The sequence below is a fragment of the Humulus lupulus genome, chromosome 2 (genome assembly GCF_963169125.1).
Source record: "Humulus lupulus chromosome 2, drHumLupu1.1, whole genome shotgun sequence".
NCBI lineage: Eukaryota > Viridiplantae > Streptophyta > Magnoliopsida > Rosales > Cannabaceae > Humulus > Humulus lupulus.
The window spans coordinates 9,917,942-9,939,189 of NC_084794.1; the positions used below are offsets into that span (position 1 = coordinate 9,917,942).

General features: G+C 35.3%; 1 protein-coding gene across 2 annotated transcripts; it reads right to left on the bottom strand.

Annotated features, from left to right (window-relative positions):
- Window positions 1-14,673: 14,673 nt before the first annotated feature.
- Window positions 14,674-20,468, bottom strand: LOC133815828 (uncharacterized). Of its 2 annotated transcripts, XR_009884849.1 has the most exons (4): window positions 20,095-20,468; window positions 19,892-19,984; window positions 17,646-17,881; window positions 17,286-17,565 (listed from the first exon to the last, which is right to left on the bottom strand). XR_009884849.1 is itself a non-coding variant. In XM_062248624.1 (3 exons), the coding sequence occupies exons 1-3, from the start codon at window positions 20,394-20,396 to the stop codon at window positions 14,805-14,807; spliced, it is 432 nt and encodes a 143-aa protein (XP_062104608.1). In that variant the 5' UTR covers window positions 20,397-20,468; the 3' UTR covers window positions 14,674-14,804. The 2 variants fall into 2 exon arrangements, 1 of the variants encoding a protein (XP_062104608.1); XM_062248624.1 differs by lacking the exons at window positions 17,286-17,565; window positions 17,646-17,881 and adding an exon at window positions 14,674-14,841.
- Window positions 20,469-21,248: the final 780 nt, after the last annotated feature.

A 21,248-nucleotide genomic window follows, 5' to 3' on the forward strand; every position in this document is an offset into this window, starting at 1 on the left:
TAATTGCATATTTGTGTGTATATTGGTAGGCTAATGTTGAGACCACATTATTATGTGGATATTTTTGTAGCTTGTGACTCGAGGCGATCCTAACAAGCGGTTTAGCGGGAAAGTCACAGCGGAGATTTATACCTAGCTCAGGGTGAGCCTGGGGATGTATATGAGAATTTGGAGAATATATTGGAAATTATTTGATAATGAGGAAAAATAGTTGGTGAATAATTAGATGATGGTAACTAAGTGGTAAATATTTAGGACACTTGAGGAATTAGTGAGAATTGGGAGCAATGACTAGAATGCCCTGAAGATGTTTAAAAGCTTGGTTTAATTGGGAGGGCAATATGGTCATTTGACTATAAGGGATAAGTAACATCTGCCTTTATGCCTTATTGGAATTGTTAGAAAGTGTGAGAAGTTGAAGGAAAGAGAAAGAAGGAAAGAAAGAAGGAAAACAAGGACTTTTCTTCTCCATTCGTTTCGCTCTTTTCCTCACCATTTCTTGTGAGTTTTGGAGCTGGGATTTTAGAGAAAGTTCAGGCTGGAGTTTGGGGCTAGAGACCTTGGTGAAGTTAAGGAGTTAACAGGGATTGGTTACTCAATTGAGGTAAGGTTTAAAGGGTTCTGATGAGTTTTTTGAATTTTGCTATAATAGATTTCTAAACTTGAGGCTTTGGATGGAACTTAAGGGAATTGAGCTTAGGGGATTGAGGAGCTAAGTACTAGAGGGATATTAGAGACAACCTAAGTTGGGCTCTCCATAAAAGGTAAGGATTTCTGGGTTTTGTTATCTTGAATTGCTTGGTAGTTGCTGGATTTCAAATGAGTTCTTGAGTTTTTGAGTTCAATGTTTATTTTTTTAGCTTGATGATGCATGTGGCTAAGTTTTGGGTTGTTGGGCCATTTGGGATGAGGTATAGGTGATGGTAGACTCAATTTGGTGTGTAGTTGAGGTTTGGAAGGGTTCCAAGGGGTTTTGGTTCGAGAAAATCGAAGAAGGGAAAAACAGGGTGTTGCTGGTCTGTGACTAGCGCTAGCCTTTGAGCACTACAACGCTAGGCTTGGGCTTTCTGGGCGTTTTTGGCTCTTCTAGTAGCGCTGTAGCGCCCTCCTTAGAGCGCTGTAGCGCTACCCTATTTCCAGAAAGGGGTTTTTGGGTTATTTCTTAAGGTTTTTGCCTGGGGGCTCGAGGTTTGATTCCACCACCCCGTTTGGTGGAATTGGGGCTTCCCGGGGACTCGGGGTTGGTCCCGTGGCTAGGTTTTGGATTTGAGGTTTGGTGATGATTGTGATCTATGGCTGTGACTAGGTGCGCGCTAAGGTTCAGACGGGATCGTGCTTGAGGATCAAATTGAATGAGCTAGCGAAATCTAAAGGTAAGAAAACTTCACCCGATTATGTGGTTAGGTTGGGACTAAGTGTTCCCTATATTTGTATGCATTATTATGTGATTGTGATGGGACTAAGAGCTCCCTATACCTGTATGATGTTATAGATGGTATTATGCCATGGGACATAAGATAAACGGCCTAAGGGTGTCGTAAATAATATTTGCGCACATGGCGCGGCTCGGACACTGGTAGCTGAGGACAGCTTATTAATCACTGAGCTCGGTTAAGCTGGCCGGAGTCAGTGGTATTACACTAGGGGCGGCCTAAGTGAGCCGAAGACAGTGGGTTAAACAGAGGGATCGGCCTAAGGGTGTCGACCCTAAATATTGTGTAATTATTGAGATAAACTGTTGATTATGCATTTGATTGTTGCTGCAATCTAATAAATGTGATATGTTGATTATCTGGATGAAAAATTGTTAAATTGTCGATTGATATCACTGAATAGGTGAATGATATGAATTTCTGAATTCTTGGTTGTGCATTGTGAGATATTTGGTTATTGATATTGATCATGCCATGTTGTTATGTTTTCTTGCTGGGCCTCGGCTCATGGGTGCTACGTGGTGCAGGTAAAGGCAAGGGTATGTAGATTCAACCATGAGTTGGAGAGCTCTGGGGGCGAGGTGTACATTGTTAGCTATTCAGCCACCACAGTCGAGGGATTGTACAGGGACGGAGACCTAAAATGTGTATTTTGCCATTAGAGTGGCTTAGGTTGTTTATAACTTCTGAAATTTTTGTAAATATGTCATTTAAACCCTGTTTTGAGATTCCGTGTGCTAAACTGTCGTTTTTAATAAAATAACCTGTTTATGACTAAAATATTTTATTCCTAACCCAAGTTAATGATGTTAGATTCACATTTTGTTTAAATGACTTGATTAGCAGGTCTTGCACTATTTTAAACACAGTGTAACGGTTTTGGTTACCCAGGGCGTTACAGTGTTGGCTGGAGTTAGTAAAAGATTATGATTGTGAGATATTGTATCATCCAGGAAAAGCCAACGTGGTAGCAAATGCTTTAAGCCGGAAGGGTCCGGGACAGATTTATGGTGCGAGGGTGATAGCCAGAGAGTTATCGAATGACATGACCATAGCTGGTATAGAGTTGCTGGTGGGCCAGTTGGCTAACATTACGCTATAGTCTACACTGTTGGAGAGAATCAAGGAGGGTCAGTTGGGTGATCCACAGCTGATCAAGATCAGAGAGGATGTTTTGGCTTGAGCATCCAGAGATTATACAGTGTCTGATTTGGGCTTGTTGAGATATAAGGAGCGGATATGTGTTCCGTTAGACACTACTATGAGGCGAGTGATTCTTGATGAATCTCATACTACACCTTACTATTTGCATCCAGGCACCACAAAGATGTATCAGGATGTGCGATCGTTGTGTTGGTGGCCGAGGATGAAGAGGGATGTAGTAGAGTATGTGGCTGAGTGCTTGACATGTCAGCAGGTCAAGGCTGAGCATCAGAGGCCGGCAGGGTAATTGCAGCCTCTGGATATCCCATAGTAGAAGTGGAAAGACATCACAATGGATTTCGTGGTGGGCTTACCCAAGACTGTTGGTCAACATGACTCTATTTGGGTGATAGTGGATCGCTACACCAAGTCAGCTCACTTTTTGCTAGTGAGGACTACATATACAGCTGATCAGTATGCAAATCTCTATGTGAGAGAGATCGTGCGCCTTCATGGAGCGTCTAGGTTGATCATGTCAGATTGGGACCTACTTTTACTTCCAAGTTCTGGGGGAGTTTGCAGAAGGCCATGGGTACACAGTTGAAGTTCAGTACTGCTTATCACCCTCAGATAGATGGACAATCTGAGAGGACGATCCAGATATTGGAAGACATGCTGCGAGCATGTGTGCTGGACTTTGGTGGATCTTGGAATAAGTATCTACCTTTGACAGAGTTCTCCTACAACAGCAGTTATTAGTCTACCATTGGAGTTGCACCTTATGAGATGCTATATGGTAGGAAGTGCGGATCTCCCATTCATTGGGATGAGACAGGTGAAAGGAGATAGTTGGGTCCTGAGGAAGTTCAGAGGACCAGTGAAGCCATTGAGAAGATTAGAGCTCGGATGCTCGCTTCTCAGAGTAGGCATAAAAGTTATGCAGATCCCAACCACAAGAACGTGGAGTTCCAAGTGGGAGACTATGTCTTCCTTAGAGTCTCGCCATGGGAAGGGGTGAGAAGGTTTGGGAAGAAGGGTAAGCTAAGCCCTAGATTTGTAGGTCCATTTGAGATTCTGGAGAGGATTGGTCAGGTGGCCTATAGGTTGGCCTTGCCTCCGGCGTTATCAGCCGTGCATAATGTGTTTCACATTCCAGCTCTTCGGAGGTATGTATCTGATGTGAATCATATTTTGAGTTATGAAGATCTGGAGCTTGAGGCAGATCTCTCATTTGAGGAGCAGCCAGTCCAGATACTTGAGAGAAAGGATAAGGTCCTCAAGAATAAGACGATACCTTTGGTTAAGGTGTTGTGGAGGAACAACAAGGTCGAGGAAGCGACCTGGGAGCTGGAGTCGGATATGCAGAGTCAGTATCCCGAGCTGTTCAGGTAAATTTCGAGGACGAAATTTTTGTAAGAAGGAGATAGTTGTAATGCCCGAAATCCCTAATGCGGTTTAGTGGCTGGATTAGTAAGCCGGGAGGGCCATAATAGTTTAATTATGCCATTAAATGATTATATGCATGTTTATGTGAATTATATTATAATATGATGTTAAATGCATGCATGTGGGTCCACATTTGATTATTAGGGCATTTTGGTAATTTGGCCCGTTGAGGGCATATTTGTGTAGTTTGGTGCATATTGTGATCTATGGATGAGATCCCATTATTATGGAGATATATTCGAGCTATTCGACATGAGACGGTCTTATATTGTAAATTAACGGTTTTTTCATAACGGGGTCAGTTATTGGGCTATTGAGTAATGAGAGTGTTTATTTAATGATAAATTGGGAGTTATTGAGATCAGGAGGAAATTTTGGGAGTTTTGACTATTATGTCCCTGGGGGTGTTTTTGGGACCCCGAGCATTAGGTTTTATTTGAGGTTACTTAAGCCTGAAGTAGTTCGTCAGATAGAACCATACGTTTAAAACACTTTTTGTCTCTCCCGTTAACCTTTGTGACGTTTGTGGCAATTTTGAAGAAATCTTGAGTTCTAGGAGTCGGAATCAAACGAGGATCGAGGCATAGCGATCCTAGGAAATATTAGAAGCTTCTTGACTGAAGGATTTAACGAGAAACAACCCAATCTAAGCTTTAAGTTTTGAGTTTTTAGAGTTTCTAAGCTTTGAATTGGATTTTGTGAATCGATGAGTTTTTGATTCGTTTGAGCCTCGGGATTTGATGATTTTGGATCATTGGGATGTTTGGGAACTTTGATTTTTGGATTTGGAAGTGTTTAGGTATGTTTTTGGAAGGTTTTAAATGGGAAAAATCGAGTTTATGGCAGGTCCTCGGGTGGGGGTCGCGGCCCTATTCTTGGGCGCCGCAGCCCAAGCTCGAAGAAGCTGGTGGAGGAATTTGGGCGTGCTAGGCGCCGCGGCACTGGGTAGTGGGCGTCGCGGCCCTTGCTTCTGTTGTGGCTGGGGGTCGCGGCTCTTGAGTGGTTTTGAGGCCAATTGAGTGTTTTGATCTCGGGAACTTGGTTTTAGGCCTCGGGATTGTTCTTACTACCCGGATTAGTGGGGTTCGATGTCCCGGAGGCTAGATCTTGGTTTGGGAGCCTTTGTTATCCATTTTATTGATGGTGTCCCATATTTGGTTATGACTAGGTGACCGCTAAAGGACTTAAAGGTTGATCATTCTTAAGGGTCGTTTTTTTATTCATTCTCGCTCGAATCGGAGGCAAGAAAACTGCACCCTGTGTATATGACATGCATGATTGTTGTTGAGGCATGTTGGTTACTAAATGTGGACATTGATTGCATAATAAATGCTTAGCAGATCTTGCTTACTTTTGTATGGCACTGACTAGTTAGGGATGGCACTGGTCACGTATTACTGACCTGAGAGTTAGAAACAGCATAAGCGTCATAAACGTAGGGCCGATAAAAGATTAGATCTAATCAATATCAGTGTTGAATGATTCTAGGAGCATTAATGTTTGACCGACCCTAAGGTCGATGAAAACTATAAGCGCTTGGCTAGTCTAGGACTAGTTACTCAGAGCCAGGGCCAAAGGCCTAGGTGACTGATTGTCACATGGCTAGGGAGCGGAATCTCATGGTTGTGACTCTATGGTCATGCGGTAGGTTATGTTGGTGACTAGTTCATCGAGCACCTATCTTGATAAACTAGTGAAATGACCACTTATTTGTAAAGCCCAAGTGATCTTATCGTCATGTGGCTAAAGGGAATGGAACCCACTTTAGTGACTTTTCTAATTGTCACTCATTTATTTTGGTCTGAAAGTCCTGAATGATTGTTATGATCATTGTTGATATTATATTCATGTGTTATTGTGTTTTCTTGTTGGGCTTTGGCTCATGGGTGCTATGTGGTGCAGGTAAAGGGAAAGAAAAACTCACCCAGCCTTGAGTGGAGAGCTTAGGTGGTGTTGTGTACATATGTGGCCGCTTGACCACCACGGCCAAGGGGTTCTCATAGGAACTAGGGGGTTTACCCTATTTTTGCTGCTTAGGTCGGCGGGTTTATAAATTTGAAACTGTAATGACCATTTTGAGTTATAAATAACTTGTAAACGTTTTGATGGGCCCATGAACAGTTTTATGTTTTAAATAAAATATATCATTCCCTTTTGATTGGTTTTTCACATTTACCTATTAACAGCACCTAGAAGCACGTTTTTAGCCAAAGAACTCGGGTAACGAGTTAAATTCACGGTTCATCGTTCACCGTAACTGTTCTGGGGTAACTAAGGCGTTACAAATAGAGTTGGCAGAGTTTTGGCTGAGTTGTTTTATTTTTATTGGCCAACGTACTATGAACAACAAATAACATAATCTTGTCTATTGAAAATAAATACAATAGTCTTCCTTTAACATAACCTGATGTTGCATGGATTAGTACGTAAAAGTGTAATAAACAAACGATGAACCGTAAAAAAGTTTGAAATGCCGCGTGTAAGTAAAAATCTTAAAAACATAAAATTTTTGTCACTTTATGTAAAATTTCCTTTTTTCTATCGTGATCTATAAATAAATATTTACATAATACTTGAGTCATAATAATATTAATATAAATATATGTGTGTATTTCTAGCTATAAAAACTCATATATATAATGCTGAAGAAAAAAAACTCATATATAAATTAACATTGAAAGTACAAAACCAATGTTGAATAACTAGTTAATAAGCCTTTGTTTTAACGACATAACTCTACTCCAAAGTTTAGGTAAGCTACTAATTAATATAAGAAAAAAGAAAAGCTAGCCAAATTAGGCATGAGAGGAATGTTTGATGAATCCATGTTCCAATGCATCTCACTTTATGCAACTCATCTCACAAATAGTAACACTACTAGTTATAAGGAGAAAGATATAATGAGGAAGCCAACTTTGGTACGTACGTACGTTATCCATTATTTGGAAGAAAATAAAAGAGAAGCCCTATTCAACCAAGTTTCTAAAGGACATGTTCATTTGTACATATCATTTTTCAAAAACGTACAAAAACAAATTAAAATCATTTATCGTTTTCTTGGCCATTGGTGGACAATAAGTCAATCACAATATTGGTGAATTGTACATGTAAATTTTGCATGGCGGGCTCCATTCAATAAAGGAAATATATTTATTTGGTATCCTATATTTTTGCAAAATATTATTTTGGTACCCTCTGTTTTTAATAATGCTCATATAGTACTCTGTATTTTAAAATTGTATATATTTGGTACCTTAAACTCAGATTTGATAGATAAAATTTTGTCAATTATGTAAGTTACAAATTTAAATTTAATTACATAATTACATATAACTGATAACAGTTTGATTATTATATTAACAAAATTTTATTTATCAAATCTGAGTTTAGGGTATCAAATATGTACGATTTTAAAATACAGAGTACTATATAAATATTATTGAAAACAGAAGATACTAAAATGATACTTTGCAAAAACACAAAGTACCAAATGAATATATTCCCTTTAATAAATGACATCTTAATATCATTTTAAAAATAATATTAAGTATATCTTGACAATCACTTCGAAATAGATCCCGACAAATTAACAATAATTAAATTGGACTAAATACTCATACTTACGTACACAATTAAATTATAAAACCAGTTGTATTAAACACGAGTTCAACGAGTAGTGGGACAAGTTAACTTCACGTTTTTTTTTTAGCGATTTTCACGTTTTTGCCATAATTATTGAGTGGAAAAATCAAAACGACATGATAATGGATATATATATCATTATTATGACTAATTAGGCTAGTACATATAAAATTAATTTCAGTCACAAAATTTTGAATAATGTAAATTAATTAGCAAATTATAGCCAAAGCAACAAGACATAATTACAATAATACACGTATTGAAAACTAATTATTAAAAAAAATTAAATAAATCTCCTTGAGTTTCTTTTGTTTCCTTTTAAAAGTTGGAGATATGTACATTTTCTATATAAAAAGTATGTAAGTATAACAGAAATCTTTTGTTTTAATGGTACAGAATATTTAAAATATTTAATGGGATATACTTTTAAAACTAATTAAAAATAAATATTTATTAATTATATTAATATAAATTTAAATATTATAAAATATTATTATTATAATAATATTTAATATAAGACTATATATATAATAATTATATTAATATTATTTCAAATTAAATTCAAATATTATAAATATTATTATTATAATAATATATAATACAAAACTAGACATTTAATAATTATATTAATATAAATTTAAATATTATAAAATATCATTATAACAATAATGTATAATTACATGATCTTAGTTTTTATTTAAAAAAAATATTATCATTTATATTTTAAAAAAATATATGTTTTTTTTTATTTGATGTAACGTGTATATATATAGGGGAATTCTCCTATAGGGGCTTCACTTTAAGCCCTACCGGTGGGACTCTCAGTGTTCTCGACCCGTGAACAGTTTTCGGCGCGATTTTTTTATGACTGTGTATATTGTAGCTATTTAGAGCATCCTGCAAATTTTCAAAAGATTTCGAATAGTTTACAATACCGAAAACTAAGTTCACATGTTGCACGCGTGACTAATTTTATTTTATGCGCGGGGAAAGCAACATGTTTGAACCTAGTTTTCGGTATTGTAAACTATTCAGAATTTTCTAAAAATTTGCAGGATGCACTAAACAACTACAATATACACGGTCAAAAAAAAAATCGCGCCGAAAACTGTTCACGGGTCAAGAACACTGAGAGCCCCACCAATAGGGCTTAAAATGAAGCCCCTATAAGAGAATTGTCATATATATACATATATATATATATTCATATTGGATAACAATAAATATTACAAATATTATATATATATATGTCGTGTGTATATAAATAGTATGACTATGTAACTACATAAGAAATTACAATAACATTTTTCTTATATCAAGAATAAATAAGTTTATTCTTCAATCATTAAGGTGTAATTTGAATTATATCATGAATATTTTTTACCTTAAATATGGTAATTTGTGATCTAAAAAATTATCATATTATATATATAAATACTTTTTATAAAAAAAAAACCATAAATAATGTTTTGGTCTCTAATTTTTCTTTTAATATGTTTATGTAATTATTTTATATATAATATTATTTATTTATTTGAAATTTGTGTGACAATAATATAAACTTAATAAAAATAATCAATAAATTTTAAAAATAAAACCAAACAAACATGCATTTTGCACGTTGTTTGTATCTAGTACTTACTATATATATATATATCTCATGTGTAGATAACAAAAATTCTTAATTTTCACAGTTTCAAAAAATTATAAGCAAGATTTTTTGTTTTGTAAATTAGTAAAAAAAAAATACCCTAAGCACAAATTTAGTTAACAATAAACACAAAATTGATCTACATTTTCATTGTGGTTTCCTATGGCAAACTGAATTCTTGGGAATTCTTGGGAAGAGAATATAAAAAAGTGAGAATGAAGAGCCCAAACTATTGAGTTGAGGTATCATTTTTTTACCAATTTATAAAACACAGATAGTCTTTATTTATAATTGTTTGAAATGTTAGAATATTTTATATGGACTAACATAATTAGTGTTGCTCACACAGTGTCGGTATTAGCATGTAATGATAACTATATAATCGGTAATGCATGATATTACCATCGGGCCATAATGGGATGGACATAACGTACTAACATGCTCGGGGCCCATGGACACGCTCTAAAACGTCTTTGGTCAGCCCATTGGGCCAAGACAACTAATTCTCTCACATTGGGCATGTAAGCCCAATTGGCCCATAATTCCTTATATAAAGGGTTGTCCTCTTGATTGATGAAAAAGGTGGAATGAGTGTGGCTATGGTGTAGAGAGAATGATAGAGTAGTGTTCATTACTCCCAAGCTCTCCTTTTCTCTATATGTGTAGATCAAAGAAGTGTAATCAACGTGATTATTAGAGAACAAGGCGATAATTGGAGGTACGTATTTTATTATATTAATGCCCTAAATAAAATGTTTGATCATGATTTGATATTGATTATTGTTTATTTAGTGCTCATTGTGTATTAATTCTAACAATTGGTATCAGAGCCAGGTCATTTGATTTTAGGGCTATTCAGAATAAAACGATATGATCCATTGAGTCTTAGTATCTTGAGTGTTGCTGCGAAAGACTTATCTCACATTGTCTCTTTCGAAAAACAACTAACATGGTTGTGAATATGGAATTATGTTTGTGATTATATTAGTCCATACAAGATTCAAGATGTTCCAAACTATATTAAAATTAACAAAATAAAGGGGTCCAAAATTTCCCAATATAAAATTTCAATAGTTACATGTATATTAATGTTGACAATCAAATTGTTAATGGTGTTTTTACCTAGGCACGAGCGAACTCACAGTGCATCGACAAGTGTGATCATCAAAGCTGAGCTCGCTAAGATATTTATAGACCTGTGAGAGATGCGAGTTTGCTCGGACAACTCCATTTTAACTATGACATTAAGATTTTGTTTGAACTTTGGATTTTAGTTAGGAAAAAATTTATGAGGGAAAAATAGAGGATAATATTTTTCACAAATTTGATGAGAGACTTTTTTTAATTTTTTTTGTAAATATTTACAATTATTGTAAATTTAAAAAAATTATACTATATTTAACTTTTAATTTTTCTAGAAAAAAATTCTTAATTTATTGATTCAATCTAAACATGATAAAATGAAGGATTTTTTTTTTTTGCCTCTTAAAATTCAAGTTCCAAACAAGGTCTAAAGATATGTATCCGCAGTATTGAGATGCTATCTCATGAAAAAAGGTGTGATCTACTCTCGATAGCGAGTAGTTGACACGCATATTGTGAAAAGGCCTCAACGACTTTTCAGTTGTGGCTTACAATCAGAAATGTTCAAACACGCAAGTAGAGTTAATGTAGGCATTTCAGAAAGAATATGTTACGATATTGTGGGGTGTTATTTAGGAAGTATATTATGTTGATTTATATTGTTTAGGATTGCTTTCATTTATCGAAACATGTTGCACTGTATCCATCTCTCCGAAGTAGTAGAGTCCATCCCGCCTAGCACCCGTTTCAATCAGCTCCCTTGTTGGTCCTGTATAGCACACATATAAGAGTTAAATTGGATAATTCATTTCATATCAATGTTCAACTGTGAAACCAAAATTAAATTGTATGCTAATGTAGGTACATAAAGAAAATTTTTAAGAGTAATTTTCATTGACTAAGCATGATATACGACAAACAAATGGAAGCAATCCTAAACAATATCAATCAACATAATATACTTCCTAAATAACAGCCCACACTATCGTAACAACCCCCTCAAAATGGAGCATGCGAATTCAGAATGCCCAACTTGTGTAGAAGAAAATCAAATTGCTTTTTGCCGAACGCCTTTGTAAAAATATCCGCCAATTGTACCGCTGTAGGAACATACGAGGGAGCAATTAAACCATCTGTTATAGCATCATGAACAAAGTGACAATCGACTTCAATGTGTTTTATTCGTTCTTTCATGATAAACAAGATTTTGAGTATGTATTGTCGACTAACTATCACAGAAAAAGGGAATAGCTTTAGGGTGATGAAATTCTAAGCCCAATAACAAACCCTTTAACCATTTCAACTCACAAGTAATAGTTTCCATAGAACGATATTCAACATCTATAGATGATCGTGAAACAATATGTTGTTTCTTTGTCTTCCGCGAAATGGGGGAATTACCCTGAAACACAAGCCAACCAGTAAAAAAGCGACGTGTAACCGGACATGCAGCCCAATCATAATCACATCAGTTGCTAAGGGTTAAATCGTTGTCTGCTCGGAGAAGAATGCCTTGGCCCGGAGACCCCTTTAAATATCGAAATACCCGTAATGCAACCTCCCAGTGCTCCATTCTAGGATCCTGCACGAACTGGGATAGAATATGAACAGAGTACGCTAAATCTGGTCGCATAACGGCTAAGTATATAAGATGACTCACTAGCCTCCTATATGGTTCCGGGTCTTCCAACAACTCTCCTGTAGCTAGGTTGAGTTTATGATTTTGCCCAATGGGGAAGTCGACTAGCTTTGCACCCAAAAAATCGGCCTCATATATTATATCCAGAGAGTATTTTCGCTAACACAATAACAAACCTAAAGTACTACGAGCTACGTCAATGCCAAGAAAATACTTTAAGGCACCGAGATCCTTCATGTGAAAACAGTCACTAAGATAGGCCTTGAAAGCCCGTAATGCAGCAGAATTAGTACCATAAATTATCAAGTCATCAACATAGACAAGCACATTCATCTGAATTTCTCCTTTAGTGAAAGTGAATAGGGAATAATCCGAGTAGGATTGTAAGAAATCATACTCCTTCAAAGCCGAAACTAGCTTAGCAAACCAACAACGAGGCGCCTACTTCAATCCATAAAGAGATTTCTGAAGACGACATACCATATTTGGATGAGAGGACTCAAAGCCGGGAGGAAGTTTCATGTAAACTTCCTCATCAAGATCCTCATGTAAGAAGGCATTGTGAACATCCATTTGATGAAGTTCCCAATTCTTTGATGTCGCAATAGCAAGAAAGGCTCGAACTGTAACCATTTTAGCGACCCGAGCAAACGTCTCGTTGTAATATATCCTGGCCAACTAATAATTACCAAATACCACAAGTCTAGCTTTCAATCTCTCAACACTTCCATCTTGATTGTATTTAATCCTGTATACCCATTGACTTCTAAGTAGGGGTGCACACGGGTCGGGTTTTTGCGTTTCGGGTTCATCGGGTTCGGGTTTTATGGGTTTCGGGTTGAGAAAAATGGTACCGAAACCGATCCAAAATTTTCAGGTTTTTTCGGGTTTCGGGTTCGGGTTTGAATCGGGTTGCGTGGGCCATTTGTGTTTTGGGCTGAAAAGCCAAATTTTGCAAAAATACCATTTTTTTACACTTTTTTTTCAAGAATACCATTTTTTTCTTCAAAAATACCATTTTTTCGGATTTTGGGTTTGATTTTGGGTTGGATTGGGCCAATTGGGTTTTGGACCGAAAAGCCAAATTTTGCAAAAATACCATTTTTTTACACTTTTTTTCAAAAATACTATTTTTTCGGATTTCGGGTTTGAACCCGAACCCGAGTTTTAACAAACTTCAAACCCGAATCTGACCCGACTTTTGTCGGGTTCGGGTCGGATTTAACCCGAATCCGACGAGTTTTCGGGTTGCGAGTTTGCGGGTTTTTCGGGTCAAATGTACACCCCTACTTCCAAGAGCCCGTTTTCCTGGTGGAAGAAATTCCATCGTCAAGGTACCATTATCCTCTAGTGCTTGTATTTCATTTTGCACAGCATCCTTCCACCCGATATCTTTCACGACCTTCTTAAAAGATCGTGGCTCATTACCTAACGTTATAGCTGCAAGAAAATTTCGGTATTTGACAGAAAAATTGTCACAATTTATATAGTGTGTTATAGGATAGAGAGTACCTGAGGAACACTGTGGAGAGGATGCAGCAGGGGATGGACTCTTAATAGCAACTGTGTGAGTAACACAATCTCGTAGTTTTAGAAATGGAAATTTATCGCTCATTCCACACCCCATCTCAACAGCAGACTCAGACCCAATGATGGGTTGATCAGATGGTGCCCCTTCTGATGTATTTTCCTGTGCATCCAAGTCAAGTGTGGGCCTAGTTTCTGTGTGAGTCGAGTCAGCTTCAGTTTCTTTCAATTCTTCACCCAAAAAATCAGCAAAATCCAAATCTACTTCCCCATTTAAATCCACAATATTTTCAAGTACAATATTTTTCGTTTTCGGGTCAATAAACAGAAATATATCCTCAAAGAATTTCACATCACTGGAAACAAAAAATTCTTTAGTATCGAGATCCAAAAGTTTCCACCCCTTTTTGCCGAAAGGATATCCCACAAAAATACATTTCTGACTTCGACTTTCAAATTTATCACCCTTTGTCCTTTGATTGTGAGCAAAACACAATGAACCAAATACACGAATTGCATTATAGGAAGGTGAATTGCCAAATAAAATCTCATAGGGTGTTTTATTATTAAGCATAGGGGAAGGAGTTCGATTGATCAAGTGAGTCGCAGCTAGAATTCACTACTACAAAAAAGACTTTTTAGGACTAGCATTGCGAGTCCTAAAAAAGTTTTTAGGACTCGCAGGGCGCAAGTCCTCTATTTGAGAGCCTTAAAAATTGAGGTTTTAGGACTCGCGTTGAGAGTCCTAAAGAATGTTTTGCGAGTCCTAAGAACTCTCGTTGAGTGCCTTTAAGTAAGTTTTTGCGAGTCCTAAAAAATCGGGTTGCGTGCCTTTAAGTAATTTTTTAGGACTCGCACTGCAAGTCCTAAAAGATCCCGTTGAGTGTTATTAAATTAAGATTTTAGGACTCGCTTTGAATGCCCTTAAAAGTTTTTTTTTTTTTTAAATGCAGCTACAATTTTCATTTTGATTTAAAAAAAATATATCCCTTTAAGAGTCCTAAATATATTATATATGTTAGATTTCTAAAATTTTCAAAAGAAAATAAAACAAAATAATTTTTTATTAATTACTCAAAAATATAATTTTAATATTTACTCTACTCGGCTTACAAAATCATATTATATGATAGTTTATACTACAGTCAAATTCTATCATCACCAAATATTAACACAAGAAATGTATACAAAGTTAGTGAAATATATTTTTGATTCTTAAAACTTCAACTACCAATGTTGTCTAGTATTGCGCCAAAGAAATGCATCTCAATATTGACCTGCACATTATAAAAAAGTTATTTAATTATTAGGTTGATCAAACTTTTCAAAAGTTTGCTTAGAAACAATCAATCCATTGCAAGCTGATAATTAATATTAGAATATTGTATTTATAAACAAATATATTAAATAAAAAATGAAACTATAATTTATTATTTTAATAAAATAGTTTACACCAATTGACTATAATAAACATAGCACAATTTAATTAATTTAGCAAATTTCAGCTTCAAATGAGACTTCTACAAATAAAATAACAGTGTGACTCCTTTTATTATATATTTCTATCATACTAAAAAAATCTAATAAAAGATTATATATATATATATACAAACTTATACTAATTTTCATGGCTTCTAAGAAGCTATATCAATATCTTTAATAATTAAACACTACTAGATTGTGCTTGTGTCATTGAAATCTGACCAGGTACAAACTTTAATAAAACAAAGATATATATCATAAAATATTACAAATAAAAATATTCATTATATATAAAGACAAGTAACAGTGCCTTTCATAATTCATTGGGGAAACTCTATGAAATGACCATATTTTATAGGCTAATACTAACTCCAACCCCACTTTAATATTTTTCATGTTTTTAACTTTATACCCATGTGAAATGATTAACTTACCCTTATTAACATTTAGGCTTCTTTCTCCAATTTTTTCCCTTCCCATTTTGTTTTCAGCCACCTTCTCTCTCACAAAGAGAACAAACACTCTTCCTTCTCCCTCTCTCTCTCAAATCAAAGAGAGATCATCACCATTTTTCTTCTCACGAAGCTTTGGAAAGTGATGTAATCTATCACAATTTTTTTTCTTCTCACCCAAGTTGAAGAAGATTGAAGTTAAAGAAAAATCATCTCCCGAACTTGAAGAAGTTTGAACATTTGATTTGATAATGAGTAAGTTTTTTTATTATTTATAGGTTATGGGTGTCTTGTGTAATAGTTTAAATAGAATTTTCGAACTACTCTATACTAAAAAATCTGTGAAAATAAATAATTTTATGTTGAGATGATGAATTTTCGATTAATTTTCGTGATTTGGTCACTGCTTTCACACATTGTTCAAACGAGCTCACACATTATTCACACTTGGTTCACACATTATTCACACTTGGTTCACACATGATTCATACTTGGTTCACACTTGGTTCATGCGTACTTCACACATGATTCACACTTGGTTCACACATGATTCACACTAGGTTTACACATTGTTCACATATAGTTCACACACGATTCACACTTGGTTCACACAGTTCAATGATTTCCACAATTTAGGTCACTGCGTTCACACATTATTCAAACGAGTTCACACATTATTCACACTTGGTTCGCACATACTTCACACATGATTCACACTTGGTTCACACATGATTCACATATGGTTTACACATTGTTCACACATGCATGCTTCACACTTGGTTCACACACGTTTCACACTTGGTTCACACATGCTTCACACATGCTTGACACATGCTTGCTTCACACGTTTGGGTTCCGAACCTTTTGTCATATGTTATACAGGTCAAACACATATAAATATTGTGGTGTTATATAATGGATCGTGGGAACAAGTTTTGAACGAAGGTTGGTCATTTAGTGTGAAACAAAGCAAGGGTATGAAGGTGCCAAAGACTATCACTTACAATAGTCTTGTCGAGCGTCGAACTGCAGCATCAGCGGCTACAAGTCCTCTTGCCACAGAAGTGGTAGCTAATTTGCGAAAGTTAGCAGACAAGTTCACTGCCTCGTTCCCTTTTCCGTCAAGTCAATATGAAATAACAGTATTGGACGGTGATCTTGATGAAGATGTCGACCTAAGGAAGAAAAAATGTAGTTGTAGAAGATTTGATTTGACAGGTCTTCCTTGTGAACACGCTTTAGCTGGTGCTCGAGATCGTGGCATTAGTCCATATACTTTCTGCTCTAGATTCTACACAGTTGAAGTGTGGCTGTCATCTTATGGTGGATCTATATATATGCTGGGTAATGAAGAATCTTGGGTGATACCAAATGACATAGGAAGTATGATGATAGCTCCTCCTTTAGTGAAGCAGAAGGCTGGTCGTCCAAAGAAGAATAACAAACAACGTAGATGTAGTAGATGTGGTGTCCTAGGCCACAATCGAGTGACGTGCACCACTGTTTGTCCCCCATCGTCTAGACATGCTTAGTTTGTACTTTCATTGTTTTACTCTGTACTCTTCAATTGTGGAATTTGAATTTTTAGATTGGTTCAGTAATACGACTTTTTGTGTTAAAGTTTGTTGTTTCGAACACACCTAATTTATACATGCACGTAAATCACACACAATTCACACATAGTTTACACATGATTCACACATATTTCACACGCAATTCACACATAATTCACACACAATTGACACCTGGTTCACATTTAATTCAGACATAATTCACACATAACTTAATAAGATAAAAGTGACAAAGATTTATTCCACTATTAAGATGAAATAAACGAAGTCATTCAATACCATTTAATGAGATGAAGTTGACATAGTTTCTTCATACATTCAAAAATAAGATACATATATTTAAGTAAAAGACAACTATGGTTGTAAGTTATGGTAAAACAAATCTAAACAAGTCTTTTTTCTAAAGAAATCCATGTTGTTGTCATTTACTTCGGATAACAGTTTTTTGGCTAGCAAGTACTCCAGATGTTTGATGACATATACCCCACAATCGCCACTACAAGGAAATAAAGTTTTTTAATTATTGGAAGACCATAGTGATTATTTACAATATAAATATGGTTAACAGAGTTATACCTAGTTTTGGTCTGTCGCACTTTTTCTGTGGCAAGTCTTGTAAACTCAAAACACACTTTCTCTGCTTGTAGTTGGACATCTTCCCTATGGCTTAATAGCCCACTGGATTAAATTAGATATGGTAGCATTTTTCCCCATCTGCTCATTTTATTCTCAAACTCCTTGTTGGAGACCACAATGATATCAGAGTCACAAGCTTTAATAAGATAGCACCACAATATTTATATCTGTTTGACCTGTATAATATATGACAAAAGGTTCGGAACCCAAGGGTTATTAGGTAAAACTAGCCAAAAGAAATAAGAAATAAACATGTGAAGCAAGCATGTGTGAACCAAGTGTGAAACGTCTGTGAACTATGTGTGAACCAAGTGTGAAGCATGCATGTGTGAACAATGTGTAAACCATATGTGAATCATGTGTGAACCAAGTATGAATCATGTGTGAAGTATGTGTGAACCAAGTGTGAATAATGTGTGAACTCGTTTGAACAATGTGTGAACGCAGTGACCTAAATCGTAGAAATCATTGAACTGTGTGTGAACCCAGTGTGAATCGTGTGTGAACCATATGTGAACAATGTGTAAACCTAGTGTGAACCATGTGTGAACTAAGTGTGAATCATGTGTGAAGTACGCGTGAACCAAGTATGAATCATGTGTGAACCAAGTGTGAATAATGTGTGAACGCAGTGACCTAAATCGCGAAAATCAATCGAAAATTCATCATCTCAACATAAAATTATTTCATTTCACAGATTTTTTAGTGTAGAGTAGTTCGAAAATTCTATTTAAACTATTGCACAAGACACCCATAACCTATAAATAAATAAAAACCTACTCATTATTAAATCAAATGTTCAAACTTCTTCAAATTTGGGAGATGATTTTTCTTTAATCTTCAATCTTCTTCAACTTGGGTGAGAAGAAAAAAAAATTGTGATAGATTGCATCACTTTCCAAAGCTTCGTGAGAAGAAAAATGGTGATGATCTCTCTTTGATGATGATTTGAGAGAGAAGAAGAAGGAAGAGTGTTTGTTCACTTTGTGAGAGAGAAGGTGGCTGAAAACGAAATGGGAAGGGAAAAAAGAGAAGGAAGAAGTCATAATGTTAAGAAGGGTAAGTTAGTCCTTTCACATGGGTATAATGTTAAAAACATGAGAAACATTAAAGTGGGGTTAGAGTTAGTATTAGCCTATAAAATAGGGTCAATTCATGGAGTTTCCCATTCATTGGCAACAATTGTTTAGAAATTAATCGATCAATTTGGAGTTTTCTCTTAGCCTGTTGATTAGATGTCTTAAAGGGCTGAACCTGTGACTAAGTCTCTACACTAGTGGATTAGTGGGTTGGTTTATTCAAAATCAAAGAAGTGTAATAATAAATCAAACTATTTTGAAATTCATCAAGGCTTAAAAGTTGTTCACCTTAAACCAAAATTTTCACACAAAATAGTCAAATTCTTCACCAACAATTTCACTAAAAGTCAAAGCTGCTTTGCCAGCATGACCCCCTGTCGTTATAGATGTATAAATAAGTCACAAAACTTATTTTTAGCTAATCGAAGTTTTGTAATTTTCTTTCAATGAACTTCTCTTTTCATTATCTTTTAATGGAATTTTGGAGCTAGTGAGATATTAAAAGATAGGATCATATATATAGGATTATTTTGATGTGAATATTGCACTTAATTATTCTTGTTTCTTTGAAGAAAATGTATAGCTCAAAGTCTTTGTTGCCATAAATTTATCTTAACTTTTTGCTACCAGTACATTGTATAACTATTCACCATATCTAAAAATAATAAAAACAAAAACAAGAAAGACAAAATAAAATACATTTGAGTTTAATTAATATTACAAGAGCCGACTCCTTATAAGTGTTTGTATTTGACAATTTTTTGTCATTTTTTATGATGGAGTTGCAAACCATGTTTAACTCATGTGAGATCATATATATGTTCATCCAAAATTTAATTTGATTTTATTCTTTTGAGAAGCATGCAGAAACTGCCATCTCATGCTATTGTATTCATTTAATTAATGATTTGCAGAGTTTAATTAGCTACACTTTAATAAGAATAATAAAACTTATTGCATTCTCAACTTCCTCAGAAAATACCTGATCAAAAATTCAATCAACAAAAACAAACACAAAAAAAAAAATCAAAAAAACATTTCTAGAATCCCCTAAATCCAATAACAAAGCTAATAGCTCTAAAAATCACAATCAAAACCTTGGCTTACCAGAACTTGGACTTGGCGCGGACCTCATTGGTGGCCCAAAGCTTCATCAGACTCGGTAGGGAGAGCCCTTCCCACAACCTGGTACTGGTAGAACTGCAACACAAAACCAAAACAAACCATTAATAAAAAATAAACACACACACACAGAAAGTTATCACTTTTCTCTAAAATGAATTATATACATATATATATATATATCTCACAAAGATAAATGGAGGCATGAGTGCTCTTGCCATGGACGTCGTTCATCGTGGTGGGGAGGCTCTCCGTTCATCGTGGATGGTGAATCAAGGTCAAACAGCCTCGAAAACCCATGGAACGTCGGCGAGCTCATTTCGTCTCCTCCTATCACTTGAAAGCCCAATCCTTGGTTGGGCTTTGTTCGTCTTGGAGGCTTCTGCTCGCGGGAAGAACAACGACGAAGGCTCGCGGGGATGGAGTTTCGGCGGTGTCTGGTCTTCCTGGTCCCGTGCTTGAACGGCAGTGACAATCGGTGAGTATCCATTCGGGGCTAGCAGAGAGCAAACGAGAGAGAAATGGAGAAAGGGAGAAAGGGAGACGATCGGATATGGAGGGAGAGAAAAAGAGATTTGGGGATTATATTTTTTTTTATTTACTTATTTTATAAATAAATTTTGATTATATTTAGATAAAACAAATTTGATTAAAATGATTTTTAAATTATTTTTTCGTGACTCATTCATTAATTAATTGTTTTATTATTTAGGTATTTATTAAATTACAACATAATTTTTTGTTATTAAAATATTTAGAATGAATATTATTATTTTTATATTTTTAAATTAATTTATATTTTATTTTATAATTTTGAACTAATTTAAAATATAGTATAATTATTCAGGTTTTTTAGGATTCACATGTGTTTTAAGGACTCTCATTGCGAGTCCTAAAATGTGATTTTTAAGGACTCTCAATGATAGTCCTAAAAACTCCAGAGATATTTTTTAGGACTTATATTTAGGTGCGTGTCTTAAAAAGGTGTCCTGTAAAGTATATTTTGTAGTAGTGATTCCCTCGCCCTCCAAAAAATGGGTAAATTATAGCTTGAAATCTTAAAGTCCTTCCCACATTTAAAATATGTTTGTGTTTTCACTCTACTCTCTCATTTTGTTGAGGAGTTCCCACGCAGGAGGTTTGAAATAAAATACTGGTTGCAGATAAATAATCACGCAAACAGTTAAATTCGGTTCCATTATCACTTCGTATTATTTAAATCTTTTGAAAAAATTGTGGATCAACCATTACAATAAATGACATAAGCATTTAAAACACTCACCACAAGACGAAGGATGCTTGTAGGAGCCCACAAATTACAATGTATCATTTCAAATATTCT